Source organism: Ctenopharyngodon idella, chromosome 5 (genome assembly GCF_019924925.1).
Source record: "Ctenopharyngodon idella isolate HZGC_01 chromosome 5, HZGC01, whole genome shotgun sequence".
In the NCBI taxonomy this organism is placed as follows: Eukaryota; Metazoa; Chordata; class Actinopteri; order Cypriniformes; family Xenocyprididae; genus Ctenopharyngodon; species Ctenopharyngodon idella.
In genome coordinates this window covers 11088651-11105702 of record NC_067224.1, presented here as the reverse complement: position 1 = coordinate 11105702, position 17052 = coordinate 11088651, and the positions used below count along the sequence as shown (strand labels likewise).

The 17052-nt window shown below is 44.8% G+C and overlaps 1 protein-coding gene across 11 annotated transcripts in view; it reads left to right on the top strand.

Moving 5' to 3' along the window:
• Positions 1-17052, top strand: part of LOC127512647 (integrin alpha-L-like) — a 343148-nt gene that overhangs the window by 118630 nt on the left and 207466 nt on the right. For all 11 annotated transcript variants that reach the window (XR_007930234.1, XR_007930232.1, XR_007930231.1 and 8 more), the window contains 3 exons: positions 4156-4286; positions 12843-13003; positions 13089-13249. Coding sequence is in view for 7 of the 11 variants with exons in the window: in XM_051893749.1 (XP_051749709.1) it covers positions 4156-4286; positions 12843-13003; positions 13089-13249 (453 nt within the window). In the remaining 4 variants the exon portion in view is untranslated. The remainder of the gene's footprint in view (positions 1-4155; positions 4287-12842; positions 13004-13088; positions 13250-17052) is intronic.

The window sequence follows — 17052 nt, the reverse complement described above, 5'->3', positions numbered from 1 at the left end:
GGGCTCTTCCATGACTTCTCGAACTCTACATGGAGATCTGAAAGGAATGGAAAGCTCACCGGAGTTATTGGGTTATGGTCAGAAAGAAACCGTTCGTCCAGTCTTCTGCGTACGGTCTCCTTCCTTACGTGCTCCCACGGCAGCTGCAGTCTGCCCGCAGCGCACTCCATAACCTCCAGTAACTCAGCGTACGCTGGGCAAGAAGGCCTGGAGAAAGAAGCGGTCTCATTTGCTTCTAACTCCACCGCCATCTCCTGCTCTCGGGGGCTAGCTGCCAGAAGAACACTCGCTCGTCATCATCGTCATCCAGGAGCTCATCCCCTCCAGTCGCCGCCAGAGGCTGAGAGACATTAACACCTCTCTCAAACTCCGCGGCGAGCTCCATCTGCGAGCCCCATGAATGCAGCCGCCGCTCTGCCTCAGCACGAGCAGGGCCAGACCCACCAGGCGCAGATGTCGACGCCCCTTCCCTCGAGAAGAGGGCCAGTCAGGAATGAAGCGTTTTCATAGGGAAACGCTCACAATTTGCACAGACAGCGCCCTCAAGCACTGTCCGTGTGTGTTCTTCCCCCAGACAGTGAACGCACAGGTTGTGTGTGTCTTCCGGCATCAAGAATCTCGGACACGGATCAGCACACTTCCTGAAATGTTTTCCCTTGTCCTCAGACATAGTAAACTCTTACCGTAGCAAGCTTGTTCAATGATAGTGGCAAGACACAAACAGTCCCGAAAGACGATGAGATACTGACTGCTTCCCCAGGTGCTCCTTTTATACTTCCGGGTCGCGGCATATGACGTCATAGGCTATCGCCAGCCTATAGGGATTAGAGTTGTTGGATAGTTGGCTTTCGAACACCGAGTCACGTGTGACGTTCCCCATAGCGTTTCAAACGCAGAGCGAGTTCCCTTTCGAAAGGGAACACTAGATTATCAATTAATTATTGAAATGTTAAAGCAGTATCCTTTCTGTTTTTCCCTGACGCATTCACAATCATTACATCTGCCAGTGCGCTGTGGCTAGCTTAATGTGTGCGCTTAATGTGTGCGCTTCAATGCTGATTAGGATACTTAGGCATTAAAGGCTCATTATGATTTAGATGTTGTTGTTGTTGTTGTTTTTAATAAACGTGCGATTAGTCAACTAACGCTTAAAATAAATGACTACTAGTCAACCAGAAAAATTTTTAGTCAAGGGCAACTCTAATGTTTTCTAAGTTCATCTGCCTTAGGAAGAAAAACAGTGTCTCTTCGACATGGCAACAACATGGTAGTAAAGCAGGGATTCTTTGTCTTCTCTAACACAGCTCAACCATGCCTCGCCCCTTTTTTTTGTGTATTCCGTGGGCGGGGATTATTTAAATGAGTGACAATGTGACTTCACAAGATCCGGAAAAGGCGCATTGTAGTCTCAACAAGCCGTTTGTTGTGGTTCTTGAAAAGTGTTTGTTAAAGGAAATAACTCTCTTTGGAGTGGACTTTGTAACTTTGCAGATCTTTTTTATGCTCAAACATTACACACTAACTAAAGTTGAAAAAGTAAAAAAAAAAACAGAATAGGACCTCTTTAAATTCAAAGAAGCGTGCCTGCAGGAATCATCATAATCACGCCTGACGAAGATGTATTTCAACAGGTCAGGCATGCACATTGAAACATTTATTCCTGTACAACACAGAGAACTGCGCATAACATGCAGAAAAATAAAGTGTCCTTGAATTAAGAAATTGTTGATCATATTTGTTTATTAAACCGTTTCTTTGTAAATGAATTAAGAAATAGTTGATCACTTTTTATTAAATGTTTCTTTGTTGCCTACTAAAAATGTGAGAACATTGTTAGGCTATTAAGTTCTTATAATTTGAAAAACGAAGAAACGATTAAAATAGGCTAAAAGGCAGGCACAATTCAACTACAGTGGAATTAAAATGCAGGGACGAAATATCCCAATAAAACGTCCTCGTAATTCAGAACGAATTCAAAAAGACATTGTAGTTATTACAGTGAAAATTTCACTGTATTTTAATAAACATAAAAAATACACCACAAAACCATCTATCTCACAGTCAGTGCCAGAAATTTCCTTTACAAATTATGCGCAATGAGCTGATTATTTTTACTATTGCGAAATGAGAGGAATGAAGAGCGCTCCTCTTTCATGTGCGCAGATGCGCTGGCTACTGCTGGAAATGAGAACTTCTGTTCTGGGCATTTCATGGAAAGTCAATTTGTAGTAGAGTGGTAGAGCGTTGGACAGAAACCTAAATGTTCAAATCCCGAAAAAACACAGGCTACTGAGATGTGTGTCCTGCAATTCTGAAACGTGTTTACTTGTTACACCATAATTTTTTTTGCTTACATTTATAGGCTATAAAATTACCATGAATTTCCATTTCACACCAAGCAACAAATATTATCCAACAGACTGAATTTACATTTGTATAACAAACAGCAGTTCTGTAAAAATTAATAAATAATAGGATCCCTGTAAAATTTAGGCTAATTTATGGGGTTAAAAAAATTGTTCATGGAGAGTATGTGAAGTGTCTGCAGCCTGGGTGACAAAGTGTGGGTCTGTACCATTTCATTTGCATGGGAAAAGCTGGCATAGTAAAACGGAGTAAATCTGATCAAGCAATGCATCTGATTCTGTTTGAATTCTTCAATTATTGAATAATGAAATATTTAACAATTAATAAACTTTTATTTAAAAAATACTACGACATGTAAATGATTTAGGCTAATTCCTTCATTATCCATACACTTTAGGTTAATAGAATAGCAATTTAAGTCTGAATTTTGCGACTTCTCTTGTTTTTAGTCAGCCTCAGATGCTCATATGAGGGTTGGGAGAGTTTAGTAGTTGCACGGTGGGGATGCAATCGTGCGTCAGCGAGGGAGACAAAGAAAATTGCTGAAAGAAATCCAGAACGTCAGTGAGAGAGACGAAAAAAAAAAACTTTTGTTCTTAACTTTTTGCTTGTACTATTTTCTTTTTTAATAGTACAAAGCACTTATTCGGCAATACAAATGTAAAATATCGCAAGAATAAGATTCTGTATTCCTCATTTTACATAAAATCACACAGGGAATTAACACCTGTAATAAATAAATAGGCTGTCCTGAGACTTTATAAACCTTGACAATAAAGCAATACTGTTTAGCCTAGTTAGTAGGCAATTATTATTTTATTTTTTAGTCATTTAATCAACAAAAATGTTTTAAGTCTTTTTAAAGCTGTAATAAACATATTCAGCCAACACTGATTTGTCTGATGGCGTACAGATCTGTTTTAAAATTTGTTGCTTTTCTTTCGTTGCTTTATCATTTATGCTTTGGTTATCGTTGTCAGTCATCTCAGTTTCATGAGTGATTCACAAAACCGAATGCTTGACCAATCTGCTGTTTCTTAAGCACAAAGAACGGTAAAACAAAGACTGTCACCCAACATCGGTTAAGAGCAAATATTTACAATGTTGTTATCATTAAGTATGAATTAAAAATAAACACAGCCTAATACTAATAAAAATGACAGAGAATTAATAACAAAGATCATTTTCTGATCATTAAATGCACATTTCACCAAAGATGTATTATTTGAAGCCTATATAATTCACATTTCTTTTTTTTTTTTTTTTTTACTTTATTACAAGAAGAAAATAACACAATACATAGGCCTATTAAGAAATATTTTTAAAAAGAAATACGAGGTATTAGTATTGCATTAAACCACAGTCAATGAAAAAGTTAACACAATTTTGACATTTAATGTTCTTTTTGAATTCATTCTAAACAAATGCTTACACGAATGCTTACATTTACTACATGTGGTTATGTGAATGTGATTTTTAAAAATCTTATTGATAGTATTTTTTAATTTCCACATGGCGCAGTTGACTGCTACTCATGAAAACGAGCTGTGATGCGTCCATTCCATAACAACATGATATCATCCATGAAAATCTATGGTTATAGCACCACTGAGCGGTCAAGTGTGACACCAAGTGTCTGGCATTATGTGTTATAATTATGACCATAATTATTGACGATTATGACTAAGAGAACACTTCTGCTTCATAAGGTTTCACTAAGTTGCTTTACAAGCCTAAAATATAGAAATGCCTTTTCTTAATATGTCTCTTTTTCTGTTTTTGACGTAGAGACTGAGTGGAGCAGCTGTGGGCGGTGACCTACAGTATTTCGGAGTCGCTCTTCACTCTGCAGGGGATCTGACCTCAGACGATCTCACTGATATAGTGGTTGGCTCTAGAGGTGCAGTTACAGTACTAAGGCAAGTGTGTGTGCTTGCATGTGTTTATATATTTTGCAGCTTATTCTTGCCAACTTAGTAAAGAAAATGCCATGTAAAGACCAATCACAGTTCATTTTATAGTTTTTTTCAACTGCTTGCACACATTTTCAAAACTTTGCCTTTTTTTTTTTCCAAAACTTCACACACAAATCCAAGAATTGCACACACAAAATGCAAAATGCCTAACATCTCTTGCAAAATGAAGCACTGCATTCAAAATATCACAAACACATCTCAAACGCAAACATTTATCTTACGTTGCAAACATCTTTGCCATAATATTACAGTTATTCAAAACCTAAAGCTCTTCTTTCATGAGCTCCTATGAACATATCTGTACAAGATTGAAAGTAATTGGGAGAGAGATGTTGAAAAATTCATGGTAAACATGAAAGCAAGATTGAAACCAAACTATTTATTTTTTTACTGTAAACATTCATGGTTGTGGATACATTATTACAGAGTACAAAAAGAAATACATCAACCATGTGTAATTGGACAGAAAAAAATGGTTGTGTTTAAAAAAGGAAATCAAGATACTTCCTGTTAGATTTTTGTGTTACATAGAGAATTGTGTGTTGTGTTTTGCAAAAAGTGTTTTATAAAATTGAAAACTGAGTCGAAGGCCAATAATTAGTGTATGGCTTTGCAGATTTGGTGTGTGGTTCTGGTGTTTGAGTGTCAGGTTTCAGAAATTGTGTGACAAGTAAGGATTTTGTGTGTAAGCAGTTGAAAAAAAACTGTAATTTTGTTTAGTGGTGGATAAGTAGAGGATGCCACAATAATAGAGTAAGTAATAAGTAATACAGTGATACTGTATTTGAATTCATACTATTCAATATTCAATTTGACAATACTAAAGAAATATGTGAAAGTGTGTGTAGTCTTTCCTGGCAGACTGATAAGAACCTCTGCATGTTGACTCCCAGAATGTGCATGGTGATTTGAAGGATGGTTGGGAAGTAGCCTTTGTTTTGCTTTCTTCATTCTGCATATTTTGAAGGAAGCATCAAGTAAATCACCCATAATCCTTTGCACACATTACAATTCATGGAAAAGAATTTGTGGAAAATGAGTCGGCACTGAGCCGTCTGGTTTCTTTATGGAATGCAGGGCAAGATGTTTTTGGAGATTTAGTCCTTATTGTTTCTTTTGTTTTGTTGTAACTGAATCACATGATGCATTTTTTTTAAAGAAAAAAACTGAAATGTCACAATTACCTAAGTATTTAGACCGTTTGATGCTGAAAATTTGGCTCAGGTGCATTCCATTTAGAATCTTCTTGGAGATGTTTTTGCACTTTACCTGGAGTCCATTCATTTGACATTTGGGCATTTGGAAAGGCACATACCTATATATAAGGTCTAACAGGTGAAAACGCATATCAAAGCAAAAGCAAGGCATGAGGTCAATGGAATTTCCTGCAAAGCTCAGAGTAGCGGTCTGCATGGGCGTTAAACTGAAGCCCGAACCTGGCCCGTACACGAGATTGCTTGACCCGATCCGAACCCGACTGGTACTCTTAAAGTTTAAGCCGAACCCGACCTGAACCTGAAATCTGTCGCTGTATAGAGATGTACCGGTATTCTTGCCATAAGCCACAGCTTTGTAAGACCTACACTTCACGTAACTGCTGAGCTATTTTTTGGTTGAAACGACAAGACCATATGATACAAGGTTTAAAAACATTTAAATAGACACAAGTGGTAGAAAATGTGTATGATGTAGTGTCTTAGTTGATAGCTGTCGGGCGGTGAATGAAAGGAGGACTCAAGTTGCGGTGAACAAAAGAACAAGTTTATTCAGGGTGAAACCTGAGACACCAAAAATAATAGTCAAAGTAACTGGTGACAGTTTGAGGAAACTGTTTGGTGGCTCTCGCTGTGTCTTGCGCACACGACAGCTGACACACAGGCAGGAGAGACCACCGAGAAAGCAGGAGACAGGACGACCCAGCGGAAGACGAGCACGAGCCCAACAAGAGAATCTAACTTGCTAGAAACTCCTCGTCTATGGGTCCTGAACACAAAATCAAACAGGTAAAACACAAACCAAAATGCAGTACCGACATGTAACGTCCACGCGACATGAAGTGATCAACTGACAACAAGGGATAGACACAGCTGGGCACATAAAGGGTAGAGGGAACGAGCGACAGGTGTGGGAGATCAGCTCGTGATTAAGCACCGTAGCGCTGATACTCCAATCACGAGCTGCAAAAAAATGACAGGACAAGACAAACAACAGGAAGAGCCGGTGTCACACCCTGAACCTGTGACAGAACCCCCCCCCCTCAGGGACGCCTCCTGGCGTCCCCAGAGGACTCACCATGACGCCGATGGAATTGGTCAATAAGAGCGCGGTCCAGCACGTCCCGAGCTGGAATCCAGCATCTCTCCTCCGGACCATAACCCTCCCAGTCTACCAGATATTGATGGCCTCTGCCCCTCCGCCTCACATCAAGAAGTCGCCTTACCGTGTAGGCAGGCAACCCCTCGATGAGTCTGGGAGGCAGCGGAGCAGAGGTCTGGGGCTGAAGTGGGGAGCGAATAACGGGCTTGATCTTGGAAACATGGAACACCGGGTGAATTCTCTTAAATTGGGGCGGTAATTTAAGTCGAACCGTCACCGGGTTAAGCACCTTGGTTATGATGTACGGTCCAATGAATTTGGGTCCCAGTTTACGTGCGGGAAGCTTGAGGGGAATGTCCTGGGCTGACAGCCAAACCCTTTGACCACACACGTAAAGTGGGGGCTTAGAACGGTGACGATCCGCTGACGCCTTGTTCCTCTCGCCAGTCCGTGAAAGGGCTTCTCTGGCGAGCCTCCACGTACGAAGGCACCTCTGAATGAACGAATGCGCGGATGGAACAATGGCATCGGATTCTTGGGAGGGAAATAATGGGGGCTGGTAGCCTAAACAACACTGGAAGGGTGATAATCCCGTAGACGAGACAGGGAGTGAGTTATGTGCGTACTCGACCATGGTTAACCTGGAACTCCAAGTAGACGGCTCTGCCGACGCCACACAGCGCAGGACTCTCTCTAAGTCCTGGTTGGCTCGCTCAGCCTGACCGTTCGTCTGCGGGTGATAACCGGAAGATAGGCTCGCTGTCGCCCCCAGCTGTCGACAGAATTCTGTCCAAAACCTTGACACAAACTGGGGACCCCTGTCAGAAACCACGTCCACCGGGAGGCCATGAATGCGAAAAACGTGGTCTAAGACAATGACCGCTGTCTCCCTCGCTGAGGGTAGTTTGGGGAGGGGAACAAAATGAACCGCCTTCGAGAACCTGTCCACCACGGTAAGAACCACGGTATTGCCACTAGACGGGGGTAGGCCCGTGACAAAGTCCATGGCTATGTGTGACCAGGGTCTTGAAGGGATTGACAGCGGTCGGAGTAGCCCTGCCGAGGGTCGATTAGAGCCCTTACCCACCGCACACGCCGGACAGGCAGATACGAACTTCCGAGTATCCTGCGCCAGCGAGGGCCACCAGAACCGCTGCCTGATTAACGCACACGTTCGAGCCGCTCCCGGGTGGCAAGCTAGACCGGATGAGTGACCCCACTGAAGAACGCCAGTTCGGACCGACTCCGGCACGAACAGTAGACCCACTGGGCACCCCGCGGGAATCGTGACGTCGTGTAACGCCTCACGTACCCTGGACTCCACTCCCCAGGTAACCGCTGCGACCACCTGACTGGGGGCCACAATGGTCACCGGGGAAGTGGGACTAGCCTCAGCCTCAAAAATCCGTGAGAGCGCATCGGGCTTACCGTTCTTACTACCGGGGCGATAGGAGATGTTAAACACAAACCGGCCGAAGAATAATGCCCAGCGAGCCTGCCGAGAATTTAGCCTCCTCGCGGACCGAATATATTCTAAGTTCTTGTGGTCGGTCCAAACTAAGAATGGAACCCCCGCGCCCTCTAACCAGTGACGCCACTCCTCCAATGCCAACTTGACAGCCAGTAACTCTCTATTCCCGATGTCGTAATTCCGTTCCGAAGGAGTGAGACGATGAGAAAAGAATGCGCATGGGTGTACTCTGTCGTCCGAAGGTGACCTCTGAGACAAAATCGCTCCCACTCCTACCTCTGATGCATCCACCTCCACAATGAATTGACGAGACGGGTCAGGATTAGTGAGAATCGGGGCCGAAACAAAGCGGCGCTTTAGTTGCTCAAACGCCTTCTGAGCCTGCGTTGACCAACAGAAACGAATTCGTGTGGAGGTGAGATTCGTCAGTGGCAGGGCGACCTGGCTAAAGTTCCGAATGAATCGTCGGTAAAAATTGGCGAACCCCAGAAATCGCTGGACCGCCTTACGATTCTCTGGGGTGGGCCAATCAGCAACCGCCTTTACCTTCCCCGGATCCATTCGGATGCCTTCAGGCGACAGAACGAAACCCAGGAACGGAACCGACCGCGCGTGAAACTCACACTTCTCCACTTTAGCGAATAAACGATTCTCGAGTAGCCGCTGTAACACTCGCCTGACGTGCTGAACATGGTCGCGCTCGTTCTGGGAGAAGATCAGGATGTCGTCGAGATAAACAAATACAAACCGGTCGACCATGTCTCTGAGCACGTCATTTACGAGTGCCTGGAAGACCGCTGGGGAGTTTGAGAGTCCAAAGGGCATGACCAAATATTCGAAGTGACCTGTAGGGGTATTAAAAGCGGTCTTCCACTCATCCCCCCTCCTAATCCGAACCAGGTGGTAAGCATTGCGTAAGTCCAACTTCGTAAAGATGGTTGCTCCCTGCAAGAGTTCGAATGCTGAAGACATCAACGGCAAAGGGTGGCTATTCTTTACCGTGATGTCATTCAGCCCCCGGTAATCTATACAGGGACGCAATGATCCATCCTTCTTCCCCACGAAGAAGAACCCCGCCCCGGCCGGAGAGGAAGAAGGACGTATTATACCGGCTAATAGAGAATCGCTGATGTATCTCTCCATGGCCTCCCTCTCAGGACCGGAGAGCGAATAAAGGCGCCCCTTGGGTGGAGAAGTGCCAGGTAATAATTCTATCGCACAGTCGTACGGGCGGTGCGGAGGAAGAGATGAAGCTCGGGACCTACTGAACACCGCCCTCAAATCATGGTAAGCCTCTGGTACACCCGCCAGGCTCACCGGTTCCTCCTGTAACACAGAAACAGACATTAATGGGAAAGAAGCAGACACCAAACACTGAGACAAACAGAATGGGCTCCACGCCAATACGGAATTAAGAGCCCAGTCGATGTGAGGGTTGTGCTTAACCAGCCAAGTGTGCCCCAAAACCACTGGAGCAGAAGGAGAATGAATCAATAGGAATCGAATCTCCTCAGCATGATTCCCGGAAATGGTGAGGCTAATAAGCCTTGTGGAATGAGTAATCCTTGTGAGGGGGGTACCACAAAGTGTTCTGGCTGAAATTGGCTCAGCCAAGAGAGAGTGTGAGATGCCCAAGTGCTCAGCCAGTCCTATATCCATAAAATCACCCTCCGCCCCAGAATCAATTAAAGCTGACACTCGGTGGGCCGCCCCTCCGAACTGCAATAAAGCCGGGAGTGTGGATCGACCACCAGACGGCAGTAGCGTGTTAGTAACGCTCACCGTGCGTCGTCCTCTGAAGGATGAGCGTCGCCCTTTAAGGGACAACCCGCAGCCATGTGCCCCGCCTCCCCGCAGTAGAGGCACAAGTTATTGGCGAGGCGATGATGCCGCTCTGCGACAGTCAGATGAGCTCTCCCGATCTGCATGGGTTCCTCCTCAGATAGGCCGGACTGTTGTGATGTAACCACTCCCGTGCTCTGTGCGTTGCTGACGGATCTGTGAGGAAACCCCGCCCTTCGATGCTGGGAACGAATGGAAATCTGGTTGTCAACCCGGATAGCGAGGTCCACCAGTCCGTCAAGCGCGGGGGGTAATTCCAGCGAGTAAATCTCATCCTTAATGTACTCAGCTAAGCCATGGAGAAAATGGTCCCACTGTGCCTTCGAATTCCACCCACAGGATGCTGCGAGTGTACGGAACTCGATCGAATATTCCGATACGGACCGAGCCCCCTGTTGTAACAGCGACAATGCCCGTGCCGCCTCGGTGCCCAGTGACGAACGGTCAAATACCTTGCGAAGCTCCGCTGAGAAATCCTCGTATGACCTGCAGCAATCATGCTCATTGTCCCACATAGCTGTTCCCCACTCTCTTGCAAGCCCGGCCAGGTGCATGATGACGAAGGCTACCTTCGACTTCTCCGTCAAGAAGCAGGAAGGCTGTAGTGAAAAAGTCAATGAGCACTGTGACAGAAATGAGCGACATGAGTTGGGCTCACCAGAATATGGAGCAGGTGGGTTAAGGCGGGGTTCAGATCGGCGGGGGTTTGCCACCTCAGTGTCAGGTAGACCTGGTGTAGTGGGAACCACGGGAGGATGGGGCTGAAGCCGTTCGAGCCGCCGGGTAACCTCGGCTAGCTGGCGTGACATCTCCGTCATGGCATGATGAGAAGCTGACAACTCCTCCTGCTGCCGTCCTAACAGAATGCCCTGTTGAGCAATAGCTTGTCGTAACTCTAGTTCGTTCGCTGAGTCCATCGTGGTCAGTTGATTCTGTCGGGCGGTGAATGAAAGGAGGACTCAAGTTGCGGTGAACAAAAGAACAAGTTTATTCAGGGTGAAACCTGAGACACCAAAAATAATAGTCAAAGTAACTGGTGACAGTTTGAGGAAACTGTTTGGTGGCTCTCGCTGTGTCTTGCGCACACGACAGCTGACACACAGGCAGGAGAGACCACCGAGAAAGCAGGAGACAGGACGACCCAGCGGAAGACGAGCACGAGCCCAACAAGAGAATCTAACTTGCTAGAAACTCCTCGTCTACGGGTCCTGAACACAAAATCAAACAGGTAAAACACAAACCAAAATGCAGTACCGACATGTAACGTCCACGCGACATGAAGTGATCAACTGACAACAAGGGATAGACACAGCTGGGCACATAAAGGGTAGAGGGAACGAGCGACAGGTGTGGGAGATCAGCTCGTGATTAAGCACCGTAGCGCTGATACTCCAATCACGAGCTGCAAAAAAATGACAGGACAAGACAAACAACAGGAAGAGCCGGTGTCACACCCTGAACCTGTGACAATAGCAGCCTACTTTTAACAAAGCTGTTTTCTGAGAGACACGAGAGAAATGCGGCTATTTGATTTACAAACGCGCTGTGCATTTTCACTCATTTGTGTATCATATCGTCTATCATATTGTCTCTCAAGGTTTAAAACATTTAAATATACATATCAAATAGTAGAAAATGTTTATGATGCAGTAGGCTATTTTAATGAGTCTTGACAAATCTCTGATTTCTGAGAGACACAAACAGCAGCACAGCTATTTGATTTGCGCTGTGCTCAGTTTACACTCATTTACTTCACACACACACGATTGCGTAGTAATTTTAGAGATTTATGTAGCCTATAATTTTGTGCTATCCCCTGGATCACCTTTTATCCATCAAACACGAGGAGTGACTATGATGAATTTTTTCTTAGTTATAAACCCGAAGATATTTATGAAACATTGACCCGAACCCGACCCAAAACCCACAAGTTCTTCGGGACCTAACGGGTAGCAGACCTCTAGCTCAGAGACAGGATTGTGTCAAGGCACAGATATAAGCAATGCTAAAAAAATTCTGCTGCATTGGTTCCCGAAAGCAAAGTGGCCTCCCTAATTCTTAATTGGAAGAAATTTTGGAACAACCAGAACTCTTCCGAGAGCTGGCCATCCAGTCATACTGGGCAGTCAGGGGAGAAGAGGATCAGTACACACTGTAGGGGTGTTTTTCATCTGGGCAACTGGTCAGGGTGGAAGGAAAGCTACAAAATACAGAGATATCCTTAATGAAAACAGGTTTAAAGTGCTCAAGACCTCAGACTGGGCTGGACTTTCCAAAAGGACAATGACCCTAAACATACAGCCAAGACAAGACTTGATTCAGGACATCTCAGTGGATGCCTTTGAGTGGCCCAGCCAGAGACCAAATTTAAACATGATCAAACACCTCTAGAGAGACCTGAAAATGGCTGTCCATTAAAGGTTGCATCCAACCTGACATAGCTTGAGAGAATCTGCAGAGAAGAATGGCAAAAAGTTCTCAAATCCAGGTGTGGAAAGCCTGTTGCATCATACCCAAAAAGTAATTACAGCCAAATGTGTTTCAACTATGTATTGAGTGAAGGGTCTTAATATTTATGTTCATGTGTTATTTTGTTTTTTTTTTTCATTTTAATAAATTTGCCAATTTATAACAAATCTGTTTTTTGCCATTATGGGGTATGGAGTGTAGACTGATTTGAAAAATAAATAAATAAATAAAATAAAAAAAAATAAAAAAAATAAAGCATTTTAGCATAAGGCTGCCAAAATGAATGAAAGTCTAAATACTTTCTGTATGTGGAGAAGGGTAGAACATAACTCAGAGTGGTCAATTGTCTTATGAAGTTGTGAGTCAAAAAGTCCCTTTCATTTTGTATCCCATTTTAACAGGACTCAGCCTGTCATGTGTTTGCCCATAAATGTCACTGTTGACCCACCAATCATCCATCAGAAATTCTTTCATTGCTCCGTTCCCCTCGGTCTCAACACCCCTGTTGCCACAGTTACAATCTGTATCACCTTAAAAGAGATTGTCAAGGGTAATGTACAAGGTAAGTTAGTCAGATATGGAGATAAAATATTAAACTAATGAAGAATCAGTTTGACCTGAATAATTCTTGCATACCATTGTTTCAGATCCTCTTGGTGCTGTGGTATCAATGACTCTGGAGCTGGACCCTTTGACCAGAGTCTCTCGGCTGTTATTTGGTTCTAGATCAGCCTCATTTCTCTGGACCCCCAACAGCAACTTGAGCAGCATTACCCCTGTCTGCACTACTCTGTCCATCATCATCCCGGTTAGTGTGAAACAGACACAAAATATGTTTCCTTATCAGTCAGTCACTTCGACATGGTTTCTTACACTAGGGGTAGCACTGAAAGCCCCAAACACCTCTGATACTTTGAGGCCAATGAGAATTGGCAAGTGGAATTTGCATGGCACTCCCCTGGACCTACATCAGATTTGTTCTTCAGAGCGGAGCAAGTGTCATGGAAGAAGCGAGTTGCTGGTGTTACGGTATATTTCAGTGGTCTGTCTCCAAGCAGTGCATAGATAAGTGCACAGAGTTCCCCCGGGGTGCTTCAGCAACATAAGAGAGCAGCTTTCATCTAAAAAAGCGAGCACAGACAGAGAGCATCTTTTTAAAGATGCCTTTCCGCCTATGTGTTTCTAGATGCGGTCAATATCTTTCAGCCTTGGGCGGTCACTATCGCTATCTTAAGTGTTTGCATCTCACCCACGCTGAGACAACGTTTGTGCATGGCTCATGTCCTCATTGCGAGAACATGACATTGGCAACGTTGTGATCAGGACTCTCTTTTCTGGTAAGGGTCACCCCAGTTGCTCGTCCCAATCCTTCTGCAATGCGCAAAGCTTCGGCGGCTAGCTCTGAGGGTGATATGAGGGCAATGGCAGTGTTTCTGCCTGAGCAATACCACAGGCCTCCCGTTCCTCTTCTTGAACATTGCCTCCGGCGGAGTTCCCAAATGACTTTGACTGCGTAACATTTCACACCTGATTTCTCATTTGGGGCTCTGGATGAGGACAAACTATTGATAGCAGCTTCAGAGGCTAGGCTTGTGCCTTCCGACGCTGAGGACTCAGCTGGACTCCCACCCTCGGGTGCGGGAGCTCAGTCTGAGTCTGATGCAGAGTTGGCAGCCATGCTTGCCTGGGGCACCACAAATATCAGGCTGGAATGGAATCCTCCGCCATGTCCCTAGCATTTGCGGCTAGATGATTAGTATCTGGGCTCGGAACATGACTCATAGCCACACCCCGCCGCAGTGCCTTTCCTCCCGGAAGTGCATGAAGAGCTGACGAAGTCGTGGAGGGCACCATTCACTGCCAGGTCCCGCTTCAAAAGCTCTTGACGCGGTGTGACAGCAGGGGGTATACGGATGTTCCAGAGGTAAAACATGCGGTTGTGGTGCATTTATGTCTGCAAAATACCGCCACCTGGCAGAATCATCCCAGACTCCCATCAGGGGCCTGTAAGTTCACTTCGTCTCTAACAGCAAAGGCTTACAGTGCTGCTGGACAGGCCACCTCCACCCTGCATGCCCATCCTGCAGGTCCATGAGGCCAAAGCTCTAAAAAAGCTGCATAAGGGTAGTTCTGAGCCGGGATTGATGCAGGAACTGTGCTCGGCAACCAACTTTGCTCTATGAGTGACGAAGGTCACGGCACAGGCTCTTTGCCAGATGTCCACCATGGTGGTCCAGGAGTACCATCTCTGGCTTAACCTTGCTGAGATGAGGGTCAACAAAGTCCGCTTTTGGATGACTAGTAATTTCCTACTACTTAATTCTGAAAAAACAGAGATTCTAATTATTGGACCAAAAACCTCTGCACGTAATAACCTAGAATACTGTCTAACACTTGATGGCTGCTCTGTTAAGTCTTCATCAGTTAGGAACCTGGGTGTGCTCTTTGATACCAATCTTTCATTTGAAAGACACATTTCTAGCATATGTAAAACCGCATTCTTCCATCTTAAAATAATGTCTAAACTACGACATATGCTCTCAATGACAAATGCGGAACAGTTAGTTAATGCATTCATGACCTCAAGGCTAGATTACTGTAATGCTCTACTGGGTGGTTGCCCTGCTCGCTTGATAAACAATCTACAGCTGGTACAAAATTCAGCAGCTAGAGTTCTTACTACAACCAGGAAGTATGACCATATTAGCCTGGTTCTGTCAACACTGCATTGGCTCCCTATTAAACATTGTATTGATTTTAAGATCTTGCTAATTATTTACAAATCACTAAATGGTTTAGCTCCCCAGTACCTGAGCGAGCTCTTAACGCATTATAGTCCTTCATGTCTATTGCGATCTCAGAATTGTGGTCAGTTTTCTAGAATATCAAAATCAACTGCAGGCGGTAGATCCTTCTCCTATTTGGCACCTAAACTTTGGAACAATCTTCCTAGCATTGTTCGAGAAGCAGACACACTCTGTCAGAAATCTAGACTAAAAACGCATCTCTTTAACCTGGCATACACAACACATAACAAATTATCAATTTATATTTTCACATCTGTTAAAGGATTGTTAGGCTGCATAAATTAGGTCAGCCAGAACCGGGAACATCCGATGTACTCGTTACATCAGAAGAAGAATGGCATCCATGCTAATATTAGTCTCTCTGTTTATCCCGAAGTCTACCGTAGTCAGCTGGATCTGGGCCGTATCCAGATCAGATGGAGGACCTGTGCCTAGACACGACCATGCATCCCTGAAGTTTCAGCTGAAATTGAGTCATTATATCTTCAACAAAATCATTTCCATACCAGCGTGATGAATCCGATCTTCAACTAGATGGAACTGGATTAAATATTTTGATTGTTGCGCTCCCAATCTGACTTATGACTTGTAACGCTGCCTGAATCATAATCATGCACTGTTCGTTGTTGGCCAGAGGGGAACTGGCCCCCCGACTAAGCCTGGTTTCTCCTAAGGTGTTTTTCTCCATTTTTGTCACCAGTTGGAGTTTGGGTTCCTTGCCGCTGTCGCCTTTTGGCTTGCTTAGTTGGGGACACTTGATATTCAATGTTTTTGATCTACCTGCATTGACGCCATTGTATGCAAACTGAACTGAGCTGGACGTTGGCATCACTGTTTTCTCCAGAGCTGATGTATAGATGCATTAACTAAATTAATTAAACTATTGATTTTTACAAACAAATGAATCAATACTGAATTTACTTAAGCTGGAAAATAACACCATTTTCTTCTAGAGCTGCTGTGCAGCCAAAATTATTTGCCAGTTATCACTGTAAAGTTGCTTTGACACAATATGCATTGTAAAAAGCGCTATATTAATAAACTTGACTTGATGGCCCCATCTCGTTGTTACAAGTACAGAAGGGGACAGCGACACAGGAATAATGGTAATGATGTTTATTGAACAACCAGTATAGATGACAGAGTGCAGGTAAGTGAATACAAGTGGATACGATGACAGATATAGATGTAGAACTGATACTTGTCTTGTTTTGCAGGAATGGCAGACGAATGACAGACTTGAGGCTTGAGCAGACACTGATGAACTCACGATCGACAAGGAGAACACGAGGAGACGAGGGAACACACTGGAGACAGGTAAGTATCTTCGGAGGAGTCCTTAAGGTAAGCAGATTGGTAAGAACCATGTGCAAACGAGACCAAACAGTGACTGAGTGAGAGCATGAGTCTTTTATGGTGCTGCTGATGAGGGTGCTGATTGATGGCAGGTGTGCGTCGTTAGTACTCCAGTGATGACGTGCGCTGTGTCTGTGTGAGGGTAGAGCTTGGCGTGTCTGTGACATTACCTTACATTACATTACAAGCTGGTAGGTGACGGGGTTGATCTGCCGGACGATTGTGAGGGGACGAATGAACCTGGGACTCAGCTTCCTACAGGGCAGGCACATCCTGATGTCCCTCGTCGACAGCCAGACCTTCTGTCCCGGCTGGTAGTTAGGAGCATTGGAGCGTCGAGCGCCGAAGGTCGGTCATTCTGCGCCTGCGTAGGGCTCGTTGGAGCTGATGGTGCGCGGAGTCCCAGACCCTCTCGCTCTCTCTGAACCAGTAGTTGACTGCTGGTACG